Source organism: Cryptomeria japonica, chromosome 10 (assembly GCF_030272615.1).
Source record: "Cryptomeria japonica chromosome 10, Sugi_1.0, whole genome shotgun sequence".
In the NCBI taxonomy this organism is placed as follows: domain Eukaryota; kingdom Viridiplantae; phylum Streptophyta; class Pinopsida; order Cupressales; family Cupressaceae; genus Cryptomeria; species Cryptomeria japonica.
The window spans coordinates 611,374,136-611,390,065 of NC_081414.1; the positions used below are offsets into that span (position 1 = coordinate 611,374,136).

The window sequence follows — 15,930 nt, forward strand, 5'->3', positions numbered from 1 at the left end:
TTTTCGACTTTATACCTTTACTTTTCAACCATGTATTAGTGTTGGCCAAAATAGGTTGAAACCTTTCTTTAATGGATGTACATTCCTTTTATGATCAATGGATGGGAGGAAGAGGAGGTTTTGCCTCATAGATCAGATCAACCACCTCTTCACCATCTTCTATACCTTTTGGAATGTTAGCTAGATCTAAGTCAACAATTTGCTCGAAAGTGAGCCTACTATAGTTCATCCTTCTAACATGCTCTTCAATATGGAGATCAATCCAGGCATCTTCAATTCAGTGCACATGAGTGAAGGCTCTTTTTATCTTCATATTTCATTCCTTTGTACAGTCAAAATCCTTTCTGACTTTGAACTACTTTAATTTGATCTCTTGGAGCTCTATCTCCATAGCTTTAGCCTTGGTAGAGGTAGTCAATTAATATCTCCTGATGGCGAGAGGATTCTGAGTAGATATTATCAAACCACCTTATGAGCAACCAACTATTTTGCTTGAACAACCATTATTTTCTTTGCCAGCTCCATCAAAATATTCTTGTCAATAGGATACCTTGGAAGCATATATGGATGATCATCAAAGCAACCTACTCTCATGTATGTGAATGTAGGAAATTGTAAGAAGAGACACCCGTACTCATTAACTTTCTTTCAAGTTGCCTCATATACTCTTCTTTTCTTTAGTGTCTTGTCAAAAGAGCACATATGCGAGTGATAGAAAGAATCTTGAATCCTTGTATAATGATGTCTACCAGTCTTCATGGCTAGTTGGTCATAGTATGTCCATATTGGCACTTTTGGTCAATCTCCTTCCATGGTGAGCCCAAGAAATTGACTGAATGAAGCTGCCATGTATACCAAATATGAATTCATGTAGAAAGTAAGAGTAGTAGACACCTATGAGAGTTGTTCACATAAGGCATTGTTGATTTTCTCACCCCAAAAAATTTGTTGCACACCTTTCTTCATGATAGAAATATATTTGTACATTCATGTCTCAAATATATTGGATTTCTTCAATCCTTTAAGTCTACTGAGGAGTAATCATGTCATTAATTTCCTCTTTGAAATCACTCCTATAAAGTTTAGGCCATCTAGTGGTTGTGGCTCTTGGCTTCAAGAGCCAATTGGTATTGATATTCTTCTTAAAGGACTCTCCATTCTAATTGTAATGAGCTTGAGTTTTTTCTATAGTGATGTTGGCATGTGCAAGAGGAGTCAAAACATTAAAAACTTTATCAATAGCTTCAAGATCCAATCTAATAATTACTTTACCATCATCATCCCTAATAGTCCTTGTCTCCTTGTCAAAATGGGAGCCACAAGTGAATGAATTTTGGTTCTAGAACTGCCATTGGAAGGGATGAGACTAGGTAGATGTGACTATTGAAGAGTTGGTGCATGCCTAGTGACGATGACTGTTCCTCAATCCTTTTGAGAACTTTAGACATATCAACATGTCCTATCTATGTATCCTTGATTTCTTCAACATTTGAACTCACTTAAGAAGGTGGGATAACATTTTGGTATTTATGATATTTATACTCCATCTTCTTGTCTAGCGTGGTAGTTGGTTCTCTAGACATATGAGCTTGATCTACAAGGGTGAGATGGAAAGCCCACGGAGTAAGAACATCTTCATGTGAAGCAGAAAGCTCCATGGTATTCCTCTGAGATGATAACACTATGGAATTAAGACCAGCGTCTTGACCTAAGGATTTGGGTAGATGGTGTGTGCAAACATGGGTATCTGACACAAAGAGATGAAAATGATAGGTGGGAATAATGGCGAAATCATGAAAGTGACAAGAAACACGAGGCAAATAATGTTACTTTTTGGGAAAAAGCCAATAAAAGTTTGCAATCGGGTCATACAGATTTGATTGCAAGTCTTATTAAATGTACGTTGAACATTCAATCAGGTTTCTATGATCCAATTGCAAATAGGTAAAACTCAAAGCAACAATGAGCAAGTTTTAAGACAACTTGACGATGTAATTGGGCCTCTAGGACTCGATTGCAAATCCTTTTATTACCTTGTGATATGGGAAGGACAATTGTAATCGGGTCCTTGAGACCTGATTACAAGTATCTTGAAACGACTCTAATATAGGTGAAATCGGGTCTCAAGGATCTAATTACAACTAGCAAGAGTCAACATGTAATTGGGTCCTTGAGACTTGATTACAATTATTTTAATCGCTTAAGATAAACAGTGTGATGTAATCGAGTCTTAAAGACCTTATTACAAGGCAAGAAATGACATTGTGAACTTGCAATCGGGTCTTCAAGACCCGATTACAAGTTAAGATCAATGCTTACTTGTAATCAATGATAAACAACAATGTGTACTCGGGTTTTGTATACCCAACTACAGGGTAAAACTCGTGCAATATAGATATGTAGTCGGGTATACGAAACCCAACTACCATTTTAAGTAAAGAAACTTTGAATGGCATGCCACTGGGTTTCCAACACCCAAATACATATTTAGTTTAAATGCTTAATCCACAGGAAACTAAAAGAAAGAACATTGCAATTTGTAACCCTACTTTGGCAAAGGAAAACAACAAAGACAAAATCGAACATAAAAACCCTAGCCTATTGGGCACAAAAATGAAAAACGACTAAAAATGATATCATGATCAAATTAGAAATTAACAGATACAAGCTACTAAGAAAAAGAAGATTTAAATTCGTAACCCTACTTTGGCAAAGGAAAACAACAAAGACAAAATCGAACATAAAAACCCTAGCCTTTGGGGCACAAAAATGAAAAACGACTAAAAATGATATCATGATCAAATTAGAACTAACAGATACAAGCTACTAAGAAAAAGAAGATTTAAAACAAGTAAAAGAAGAAGAGAATTTACTCAAATAATTGGAGGAAGGAAAAAACAAATCCACCAAGACGATAATCTTCTTTAGCAAAAACGTAAAGAGCAAGGGCATGAAATGCAAAAGAAAAACTATGAATTGCAATGTCAAGACAATAACTCAAATCACAATTTTAAAAGCAATAAGAGTTATAAAACAATTTCTTTACAACACTCAAAAGCAATAAATGCGTCAAAGAGTTGTAATCGGGTTTCTAAGACCTTATGACAAAAAGGGAAAAAGAACTAAAAATTGCAATTCAGGCCTTGAAAGCTGATTTGCAAATGACAAAGAAAAACGACTTGTAGTAGAAACTTAAAGACTCGATTTTCATAGAAGAACAATGGATGACTAAAAATTAATAAAGACAAATAAATGAAAATGAAAACTGTAAACATGAGACTTGAAGAACGAACAAATGAAAAGAACTTCATAATAGGACATATGAATACGCAAACTGCAATTTGGTTAAAATTATAGGGATGTGTCACATTTTCTCATTGTTCAAAAATAAAGACAACACCACTACAGTTACCTAAGACAATTGCGAGAAGCAATGTCGTCACCTTTGCACTAGCCAAGCTCTCACCCTTAGCACACATTGTAGCACCAAGCACCTTAAGGATTAATACACCATAGGGGGTGCAGGAAGCCACACTAGTGGCCAGTGTGGCTGCCAAGTGGAAAACAATGTTGACCGCCAGACCTGCCACCAGACCTTTGAGTAGTGCTGCACCTGCCAGTACCACTAATGTTGCACTTGCTAGTGCCAGTATTGTCATTGTCGCACCTACCACAACACACATTGTAGCACCAAGCATGTTGAGGATTAATACACCATAAGGGGTGCGGGAAGCCACACGAGTGGCTGTTGTGGCAACCAAGTGGAAAATAGTGTTGACCACCACATCTGCTACCATGCTTTTGAGTAGTGTCGCACCTGCCAATACCACTAGTACCACACTTGCCAATCCTAGTATTGCCATTGTCGCACCTGCCAGTACCACTAGTACCACACTTGCCAATCCTAGTATTGCCATTGTCGCACCTGCCAGTACCACTAGTGCTACACTTGCTAGTGCCAATATTGCCATTGTCGCACCCATTGCCACACCTGCGAATGTAGCTATGAGTGCCAGCACCTGCCAGTATTGTCGCACTTGCTAGTGCCACCACCTTGGAGGTGCCAATGGCTATCGCCCCTCCCCCACCATCATCCAGATTTCTGAAGGACTTCAAACTTTTTATAGAGGGGAAATGGTGCAACTGGTAGGTGCAGGGAAAGAGCATGAAGGGGGAGGAGAACAGATAGCCCAGAGTGAGATGGAGCATACAGTCCATGTTATTGACTCGATAGAGACAGTACAGGTGGAGCCGAGTGACCACACCACGCTATAGATTACCACTAGTTCTCACAAAGTCAAGGCAAAGGACAAGGTACCAAATGAAGGGGGTATAGAGGGCTCTAGTGAGGATAAGACAAAAAACCTCACCATATAGGTTTCTAAACCTAATCACAATGATGTCATAGGAATAGTGCAACAATAATTAGCTCAACTAGAGGGCATTTCCCTGGTAACACATGAGGTGGCAAAGATGTCACGACAATTAGATGTTGACCATACACCCCTAGTGGCCAATGAGGCATAGAAGATTTTGAGTTTTATACAACATGGGTGTGAGAGGGAGTTTGTTAGTTGTTTCACATCTTGTGGATGGCCTACTACGGAGACCCTCAAGATGCAGGACAGATGACATCCAATGAGACCCACGACAATAGGTAAGCATGGTCACATATTATCTACACTCCATGGCATGGAGACTTGCTTCAAGGATGTCTTCTTTCGAATGAAGTGAGCACACGCTTCCCTTGAGGAAGGTGAGATAGTGAGGGTCGAGGCACTTGCGCAAGCAAAGGCTACTCGAGAGGTGATGAGAGAGGAGTTAGTGGCTCATATGGCACTTGCGCAGGAGCATATTGCTCAACAGACACAACTCACCACCTCTGAGCAACAGCATCGTGTGTCCCTAAAGGATCAGCTGAAGCGCCAACAAACTATTATGGAGGGAAAGGATGTCAGGTTAGCAAAGCTAGAGGCACATCAGGAAGCCATGGCTCAAGAAGTGGAAAAGTTCAAGGACTTGAAGGAAGTTGTCCACATGGTTCAGAAGTCACGAGAACGCGAGCTTGTGGCGCAACATGATCTGAAGCTTCATACAAAGCAAGTGCAACGACTTCACGGGCGACTTTCCACTCTGGGGCCTACATCTATTTCAACATCTACCACTGGTTCAAAGACATCTTCTCACCCTCCTGTTTCTCAATGATTTTGTATTTTCTAGCCCATTTTATTTTCATCGTCTGGAAGACAAGGGGAGTTGTAGTCGACACATTTGTTGTAAGATAATAAATAATTTATTACTATTATAATTGATAGTGTAATTACTTTTGTTCCCGAGAGATTGTTGGTAGTTGCCAACTATTGGCAATCTTAACCAACCGCTGGACACTATAAATACTTTTATTGTTGTATTGGGAAACATTCATGATTGTATACACATTACACTTAGTAATAAAAGAACATATTTTTCTACTATGTTCTAATGTTGATTACTTTTCTCTGGTATTATTGTGTGATATGTACGATATGATTCTGTATATTGTTTCTTCTGCGTAATCAAGTAAGTTCGCTTCGAGAGTAAACAACCTTCTACTACAATAGTTCACATATAGCATGTCTTTTTAATTTGTGAAGTGTTTATTTATTGTAATCCATAAACTTATCAGCCCCATTGAAAATTTTCTATTTATATTGGTCATTTCAACTTGTTTGTCTTAATTATGAAATATCAATTACAATGAAAAAAAAAGAAGACATTATTCATTCATAAATTTATGGATGAAATAATAATCATTAAATATTGTATACAATAGCAATGAGAAATAAGATGATATGCATTCAAAAATTTATGAACGAGGCAAAAATGATGTTAAATATTATTTATATTATTTAGATTCATCTTCTACTTAATCAATATTTAAAACATTACAAATTTGCTAGTTAATAATTTTTTCAATTAAAAATATTGTTAAACAATTTTCCATAATATATATGAATTTGAATTATTGTAAGGTAAATCTAAAAAACTTTTAGGGGCTGAACAATAACATATACATGTATGGATAAATAAAATTATTACCATTAAAGTAGATAAATAATATGAAATTAAATTTAAAAGGGTTACCAATAAAATGTCACTGTGTGACGTATCAAAGATGAGATGCGTTTAATAAATTTTTACTCTCTTTTTAAAAAAGAAAAAGATGACAACCATAAGCTAACAGGTAAAGACCTGATAATTACAAAGAGTCAACTGCCGTGTAAGCCATTTTCAAGTAAGGACATATAACAGAATTTAACAAGAACTAGATGAATATTATTTTATTTTTGATAGCAATTTAAAATTGATTTACATTTCACCGATTCGGATGAGCTCAAATTTAAAAGAAATCCGGAGACTTCCAAGCCTAAGGTTCAAATTCCAAGAGACAACAAAGAGTTGCAATTGGTTGAAATATTGCATCCAACTCGATGGGTGCAGTACACCCAATGGACAAGGCCAAGGATAAGTCCTCCGTGAATTTCACAGTAGAGATACCTCTCGAGCATAGCAACTAAGCCAAAGGCTCTCCAAAAGGGGAGAATTTGCCAAATCTAAAAGAAAGCTGGTATATAGAACAACAGATATGGTTTACAAGCTCACATGTTGTACATTTCACTTTGATGCCTATGACGTTCTTCTCCAATATGAAAAAGATGAAGTGTCTAACCAAAATGAAATTATAATTATAAACAGTGAAATCAAAACCAAAATATATGCCATCAGAAGATGAGATTCCCTTGCGAGAAAGCATCGTTGAATTGTGACAGCATCATTTCTTCTACCAAAGGTAGCAACCACAAAACTGGGGTCATCCCGCAAGTTCCAACTCATGGTAGGTACTGTAATCTCTCGTGTACCATCAACGTGGGTTCGATCACAAAAACGATGTGTATGTGCAGTAAACACCATCCTGAGTCGAAAAAAAAATCACAAAATGCAGAAATAGTGAGTTCATAACAAAATCAAATTCAAAATTGTTTTCTTACTTCAAGATGCAACAAGCAAAACAACAAACATTATTTTCTAGTGTGGTTTGCATAGATTTAACAACCTAGAGCAGTAGAGCAAATCTAGTTACCTATGAAGATTTTGTAACTTGTAACAAAATCAAAGCAGGCCTCAGATCCAACGCCTATATCGGCAGCCCATTCATTGATAAATGAATTAAAAACTAGCACTTAAATCTAAGCAAAATATTATATAATACAATCCTCAGCAACTGGAAATTCATGGTCAATATCCCAACACTATAAAAAGTAGTAGAAGCACTTAAATCTAATGTATTTTCTGCCATCAAACCTTTGAAAGAATATCCATTATTTCACACTTCAAAATCGTTTTTCCCTCAGATCCTTTGAAACTAGAACCCATTCTGCTAGTATATTTTAGTATTCTATTTGTTGCTCCATCCAGCAAAAGGAATGAAACTTCAATACAAAACCTATTACAAAGAAAATTCTATATTATAGATTCCTCCAATGTCAAACTAACCTAGTGGTATTTTATATATTAGTAAGATGGACATGAGATCCCTGTTGATTGAATAAGAACCAAGGCCAGTGCTATCTCAAAGCTGGAAGCAGTAAAATAACCATTTGTGCTGAAAATTGGGTTACTTCGGAGCCTAGAAACACAAAAACAAATAGGCGTTCAGATGACTTATCATACATTTGTATCAACTCCGAATTTTTGTGATCTTTGTATGTGTTCTTAGATTCCAACTGTCAATAGAAAAATAGCAAGATTTATGATTCAATACAGCCACACCAGCAATCTTTCTGTGGAAATTGCGTTGACTTTATAAACACCTCGCAGCTCCTCTTTTTTTCCTTATGAAAATGGAGTTGGCAATTAGAAAAGATAAAAAAATACATTAGAGGTAATAAACTTCAACTTTTTAAATTTGTTGACAAAATTTACCTTTTGTCTGTTAAACTGATTAAACTTCAATATTTAAGAATAGCCGTATGAACACTCCTCGTGTTAACTTGTATCTAATTCTGATATTTAGCAAGAAATTTTGCTACTAGTATACACTGTTAAAATGGTAGAGCAACAAACAGAAATTGCAAAGAAATTACATCACAATTGCACAGTAAAATGAAAATGATATTTGAATATGCTTGGATTAATTTTCAATACAATCAACAATGCAATGGCTTTTTAAAGCCTTTTTTTTCCCCATACAAACTAACTTGAGGAAATGAACTTCCCAGCTAGCCTAACAACAAACTAATTTATTATGTGTAAACCTTAATTTCTCGGGCATCCCCCTTAGGTTTAAATTAAAAAAATAAAAGAAAGAGCATAGAATAGGTACAGCAGCCCAAGTAGAAATCTATAGAAGCATCTCCACCATATCTCCATAGAACACCCCAAACTGTTCTTGTCTAGGCAAGGTGTCCTGATTTTCCAACAATAACTGTGGAGCAAGACACTCATCCACAGTAAAAACACTAACTAACTGTGAATCGAGACTCCCTCCATTATTCACAATAACACAACTTGCAAAACTATAAATCAAGACAAACTCAATTATCCATAGGTATCAATCACCACATCTGCAGATTGAGACATACTCCATTATCTGCAAACCAAACAACTGCTATGTCCCCCCTTACTCCATGAAGAGACATAAGATGAAAATGAAATAATGCTTCTGAAGCAATGAATCATCCCTGAGCGAGAAGCTAGCTCCGGATGATAGATGTCCTACCTTCATTTCCTCCAACCTCCAATATGATCTGCTTAATTTTTTAAAAAGACATTCCTTCTCATTGTCATTGTGAGAATAATCTTGATCATGTACAGAAAAACCACACCTTTCTACCTTGTTTTCAGTAGCCACTAAAGCATTATTAGTTTTTGACTTCCAGTCAATAAGATCCCTAGCACGTTGAATGCAATTCACTAGAATATGTCCTCTTTGATTACAATAGTAACATTTAAAATTTGTAGTCTTTCCTATTGAATTGCTAGCCTTCTCTTTACTAACAAAGTAGTTTCTTCAATAGATGTATGACTTTTAGTAACTATTCTCTTCATCAATCAAGGAAGAAATCAGTCACTAAACTTGGACTGATTTTGTTTAAAGCAAATACAATAATGTCAAATATGGGAGGCATACTACTTAATAGAATCACTTTTGCGTCATCATCATCAATTGTAGAATTTAAGCCAGCAAATTGATTAAGAAAATAACAAAATATACTTATATGTTGAACAATACTTTCACCCTCTTTCATCTTTAACCTAAAAAGCTTTTGTTAAATTGACATTTGGCACTTGAAGCTTGTGACCCAACAAAATAATTAAGACCATCCCATATTTGTTTTGATATTTTAGTAAGATCAATATGATCAGATATGCATCAGATAACCCGAGAACAATCAATGTTGTAGCTCTACAATATTTTGCTAACCATGTTACTTCTTCATCTGGATCTCTTGGTTTTTTAATAGCTCAATTAACACTATCCCACAAATCTTTTTCTATCAAAACTAATTGCAACTTAACTTGCCATGTATGAAAATCGTGCCCCCCTCAAAATTAGCAAGAATGTATTATTTCTCCATAAATTTTAACACTCCAATAAAACTATCTCATCAAAAAAATAAAGATTCTTCAAATGTTTCAACAATTTCATCAAACATTATCCAAAAAAATTCAAGTTCTCTAGAATTTAAGCAGCTTAACTATCTTGACTCTTGAGAATGCCATGAACCACTAAATTTCTGCCCCACTTAAAATATGGAACTACCAACTTTGAACCATTGATTGAAATGACTAAAAATTTTACCTTTAACCTGCAATCCCATGCACAATGGTGGCAGCCAGCAAACATTCCAATGCCTCTGCAACTTTCAGTGCCAGCAACGATTTTAAATGCCTACCTTCTGTAAATTTATTTTCTTTAACACTTAATGCCTGTCTTGAACAATTTTGGCTCCATCTCTTTTGAACGCTTACCAACCAAAATGAACAATTTCTTTTTATTCCATCTTCAAAACACCTTTTGTGCAGCACCCAAAAAACTTTCAATTATTTTGGTTCCTTAATCTGACCCCCCTCCACATGCCTTCTCACAATGGTCTGTTCGCTGCCAATCTACACACCCCCCCCACAAACCCATCATGATTAATATTTACATTCCCCCTCCACTCCCTCCTCTCCTTTAATCTTAAGGCATTATGGTTAATCCATGCAGTCCTCTGAACTGCTCAAACTTTTCTCAGCCAACCACTTTAGTGAGAATATCCACGAGCTCATCGGAAGCTTCTTTAAAAGAAGTTGGTCATGAATCTACCATTATATTAATGTCAATAATAGACTCGTGTTATCTTCTTGATTGGGCTAAGCTTGCTGCCTTGACAGGTGTCAAATCTTTCTTTGGACAGAGCCGCTTACCCTTACAAGTCTTGAATCTAGACTTGTTTTGCCTATTTTTATGTTGGATTTGTTTTGTCCATTTTTGTAAAGAGCTGGGTTGAACTATTTTTATTCCTAGCTTGCCAATTTCATTAGGTCTCAAATCTTTGTTGGACATGTTTTGTCCATTTTTGTGCAGACAAGGTTGAACTATCGGTGCTTCCATTTTCTGAGTGGATGCTCCATTATGGTCTAATAAACATATAATGTAACCTCAAATATGATGACTTAGGTTCAATCACTAGCCATAACTCAAAACAGTGAAACTTCACCCTCCAACCATCAATACAGACACTATCTGCAGTGCAATATGTAATAATTTGAAAAAATGGCCAATCCTCAGTGGCCAATGAGTAAGCACTCGTTGCACCTATGCATTGCTATTAATCCTCATCTATTAGTTTTCTGGGTCAACTGCATTTCAATTATCAAAAAATAATAGCTGAAATATGTCAGTCACCAAGCTGACATCCAACCAACTGTAGAAAATTGCTCACAGTAGACACAAGCACCCCTCAAGTGCAACCGATACAATAAGAAAGAACATATACAAACCTATCGTTCACCCATAACATCTGCAATGAACACGTTACAAGACATCATCAAATGCACCACAATATCAAGCATAATCATCGGGTGCATTCAAAACACTTTTGTAAGATCAAAAATCACAAGATGTTAACAAATCATCTGCAAAATCTGCAATGTAAGTGAATCATGCGTGGCATCAACAAAATATGGCTAAAACACTGACAATTTTGAAATACAGCAACAATGTCATACGAGATATCTTTGTAAAATCCCCACTCAAATCTAGCACACAAACAAGATTCTCCCCTCCCACAGTCAAATAACAGAGAATGCCAACAAGGTCACCCTGATGGAGAAAGTGTAGAGAACAGAAACCCACATTGAATGGGAAGTGAAATCGATAACTCTGATCATCATGTGAAAATTTGCATAAAAGATGTAAAAATCAATGACACCCTTTTGTACTTTCATCATGAGTCTCCATGAAGCCACCCTTTCAGGGTTTCAACTTAGTACAGAAGTGTGGAAGCTGCCCTTTTCAGGTTTTCAACTTATAACTCAGCTGCATAAAATGTGGGGCCAACGTTGCTATATTAAATCAACAGGAGGCAATATCTCAAATTCCATAGCCTCAACTAATTGGAATATATCAGTAAGGATCAACATCATTATGAGCTGCATATCCAACATACTCAAAACAATCACACTACTTAGCAAAATCAATCTTTATGGGAATCAAATTCAACTTCGCAACCTTTTCAATAAGTGATTGCTTATCAAATACACCAAGAGGCATCTCAAAAATATCAACAACCACCTTAGTCAATGTAGACTCATCAAGATCTACAAAACTCAGTTCATCATCATTAGAAAAATTGGGATGAAAAACAACACAATTATGAGTAAACAAATTTTCATCATCAATAATAGATTCAACTCTCTTGTAAGATTTGGTTAACAAACAACTCTTAGAACTCCATCTAGAATGACCGATCCAACCAAAATACACAGGCCTCATGGCCTCTATAGGCAGACCTTACAGATAACAATGTTCGATAGAATGTGTACACTAACCATATGTTATACAAGAATGTAGGTCAAAGCAATTACTAGATGTATGACCTTATTAACACAATGAGAACAAGCTTGGACATTATTGGACTTAGTACATATTGCTTCTGTTTGTTTTACTGCCAACTTTTTGCTTGCTAAGGCATTGGATGCTTGATCTTGTAACCTAGATATCCTCTATTGTAGCAAAATATATTGAGTACAAAACTGCAAAAAGGTAGGTTGAAACAAAAATAAATTAGCCATAGACCTCACGCATACATAATCACCTTATAACTCCAATTACATCCTTATCACTCTGCAACAACTTCCACATCTTTAACAATAACAATTTTGTACATATTTGTAAAAATAATCCCCTTTTACAAGTTTTTTGCAAATTAATATATCTCACTTAATATTACTTTTTATGTCAAACTTCTATTACCATTTTCTTTCATTCACATATCCTTATTCAAATTATCACATTGAAAATAAATTTCAACCTTTATTTCTCCAAATTCGTATAGCGAATATAAAATCTCCTATAACCATTCACTATTTCATTCCATTCTTCAAACTTTTATTTTTTACATTAAAAAATATAAAGTTGCAGCCTTTTTAAACTTTCAAAACTTGCTCCTAACTTTGCAAACTTGTATACCCATTGGCTTTGTATGCCTGCATTATTTTCTTGCATAAAAATGAACTTTATATTGAGTAAATGCCTTTACAACCATACTTGGTTGTATGTACAATAATGGCAGGAAATTCACACTCACATAAAAACAATATTCCCAATCAAATGGTACTTGGCACTTTAAAACAATTAGGTGTTGAATATCCCGGACAGCTGAGAGAGCGGGTGAATCAGTTGTCAATTAAATATTTTACTTATTCCACAGAAACAGATCCGGTCAACTAATTCTTGATTACTTAACCATATGCTGATATAACTTGATAGATCTCACGTTGTACAAGAGAGTCTGTAAGGGCATAAGTGTAAGGATGTTTCAGTTTATGCATCCTTGTACGGTTCCAAGTGTAACCATACCTTGTAATCAGCCTCAGCCATGTAGTCTGACAAGAAGCAATTTCAGTAATGAGAGATACAAGGCCATAAAATTCAATGGCATCCCTGGTTTTCCAAATGTCATACCGTCTAAAATCAAAGATAAGCTTCCAGAATTCAGTGGTGGTAAACATCAATCAGCATCAAAACATCTTCAGATTTTTAATGATTTGATTAGTGACTACGAAGTTGATCCTGAAGATGTGGTTATGAGGTTATTTGTGCAGTCTTTGAGAAATGATGCCAAAGATTGGTTTTCAGACCTGTTGCCACATTCAATCAGCTCTTGGAATGAATTCAAATCAATCTTTATGGAGCAATTTGGTGAGGGTTTGTGTATCCTCAGTGTTTAATGATTTCATTGATATCCACATTCGGAATGGTGAGCTAGTTCCTGAATTCAACCTCAGATTTATGAAAGCATTAAAAGAAGATCCCTGAGAATTGTTGACCTCATGATTCAATGGCATTAGTTGTGTATTTGGGTGCTTTTGATAAGAAAATGAGCTATAGGTTAAGAAACAAAGAGCCCCAAAATTTGCATCAGGCATTTCAAATGGCAATGGATATTGAAAGAATGTCCAAATATGGAATGATAAAATTTCACAGTTCTGAAATTATGGGCTCTCATAAAGCTTTATGTGTAGTTGAGCAAAGTAAACCTGGGATTGTAAATAGTCCTGTTGTCAAGTCTTCACACATCGCCCCATTGCAAATGGGGACCACCACTTTTCGCTTTTTAGAGTAGAAGTTTTGCCTAGTTTCCTGGTGTTTGCCTTTGCCGATGAGAGGGTTTTTTGAATTTTGAATAGGATCATGTGTTTAAAATGTCAAAATGTTAGAGTGATCCTGCGTTTTGCCTAAGTCTAGGGGTTGCCTTTGGGTTTTGATTTATTCTTGCTAAGTGTTGACTTTCTTGAGCGAACATGTTTTTAACCACACATATCGGTGATTTTAAAGTGCCAAGGTATTTTCAGACCTTTTGGAGTTATTTTCCCACTCCTAGGTATTATTCAAGTTGATTTCGCACTTTATCCCGATAATTTCCCAGTGTTTCGCTCATTTTTTGGAAAATTTGCCTAAGTCCAGTTGAGTTTTATCAAAGTTTCAAAGTTTTCTAGCGATTTTCAGTGGTTAAAATGCCAAATACCTAAGGGAAATCCATATTCCAAGGGTTAGAAGGTCAAATTTCATGCTAGAGGTGCTTTTCCCCTCATATTCCTGACTACCCATGCTTTTCCCCCACTCAAAATCCACACTACACATGGGTTTCCCTTGAAATCCATACTGGCTATGAATTTCCACCACTGTTTATCCATGCCTGGGTCGTTTTTCCCATGGAAGCATCAAATTTGACTAAGTGTCAGGATTTTGTCCTAACTGCCTTCGTTTTTCCACCGGGAGTGCAGATTCGAGTGCGGACAAGAATGCAGATGAGGATGAGGAAGATTCCACGCCTGGGTCGATTTTCCACCAAATATTTGTGACAAGTTAATGTGGATTTTTGTGCAGACTCTCAGTCCATACACAAGTCGATTTTCCACTGAGAGCAATATGATGAGTTTTGAGTCCAGATTTTTATCCAGACTGAGGTCGTTTTTCCACCAGAGGGGTATTTTTGGGTGATGACTTAATTTTAAGTGGAGTTTTTCACTCCACACTCATATCGATTTTCCCCTAGCCCCATTTTGTGCACATTTGATGATTTTTGAGTCCGGATAACTGTCCAGACAGGGGTCGATTTTCCCCTAGAGGCAATTTGTGCAGGTTTGATGAAATTTTGTTGAGATTTTTATCCCAACATGGGGCAAATTTCCCCCAATAGCATTTTAATGATTTTTAATGAGTTTTTATTGGGATTTTTATCCCAACATGGGGCGATTTTCCCCCAAGGGTTAATTTTGATCTAAATTTTGGAATATTTTAAATAAATTCCAAATTTAATTGTTTTTACAAGTGTTGACTATTATTTAAAAATTAAAAACAATTATTTAATGACTTGCAATATTTTAAAAAATTAAAAAATATTATTTCCCAGGCAAGTTGATTTTTCCAACACAAGTGTAAATATCGATATAAGTATTCATAATATTGAATGGTTACATCCTTTCGTGCTACACCTTCCATAACAAATCTACAATTAGTTTTCAACGATCCACATATATCCTTTAGTGAAGATAATGATGGGACATTTGTTTGAGTGTTGATCTATGTAAACATCTTCTTTGTTATTACTTAACCCATTGATGCCTGATACTACTCAATCAATTCCTTTCCATTATATCGCTAATTTATAGTGATTATTCTTTTGTCATTTTCTGATCAGTAATGGAGATATCACTGAGTATTATCTTTATCATTAGATGCTAAGGTCTTACTTATGATACTTGTACCTGACCACTATATTGTATTAAATATCAGTCCTTGATAATCTTAAGAAAACGTCTCAATACAATCGTTGCTTTGAGCCAAGTGAGAATTAATTTAGTATTGCTTCTTTAGTCACTGCTGGCATATAGTTTCATGCGTAATCATTAGCATTCCTTTGAAGTAGCCACTATAAAGATATATTGCAAGGGAGACCATTCTGACATGCGTCAGATCTGGTCTGCCCAAAGGTTACCATTTGATATGCTAGCAGCAGCAATCAATCTCAAGGAACCGGTGAGTTGGGAACTTTTTATTTGTGTTTTGCCAATAATATAATATTGTAAGATTTATATTATTATTCGATGAATATGAAATTAATATTAATATAAATATAAATTATATATTAAATCTTGTTTATCATTATTAAGATTTTATTT

General features: G+C 35.7%; 1 protein-coding gene across 4 annotated transcripts in view; it reads right to left on the minus strand.

Moving 5' to 3' along the window:
- Positions 1-6,293: 6,293 nt before the first annotated feature.
- Positions 6,294-15,930, minus strand: part of LOC131064825 (uncharacterized) — a 53,012-nt gene continuing 43,375 nt past the window's right edge. For 2 of the 4 annotated variants that reach the window (XM_057999108.2, XM_057999107.2), the window contains one exon: positions 6,294-6,952. In XM_057999108.2, the coding sequence (XP_057855091.1) occupies positions 6,667-6,952 (286 nt within the window). In that variant the 3' untranslated portion in view covers positions 6,294-6,666. Of the gene's footprint in view, positions 6,953-6,977; positions 7,667-10,217; positions 12,280-15,930 lie in introns of those variants that run through there. The other 2 variants (XM_057999111.2, XM_057999112.2) reach the window with 2 other exon arrangements.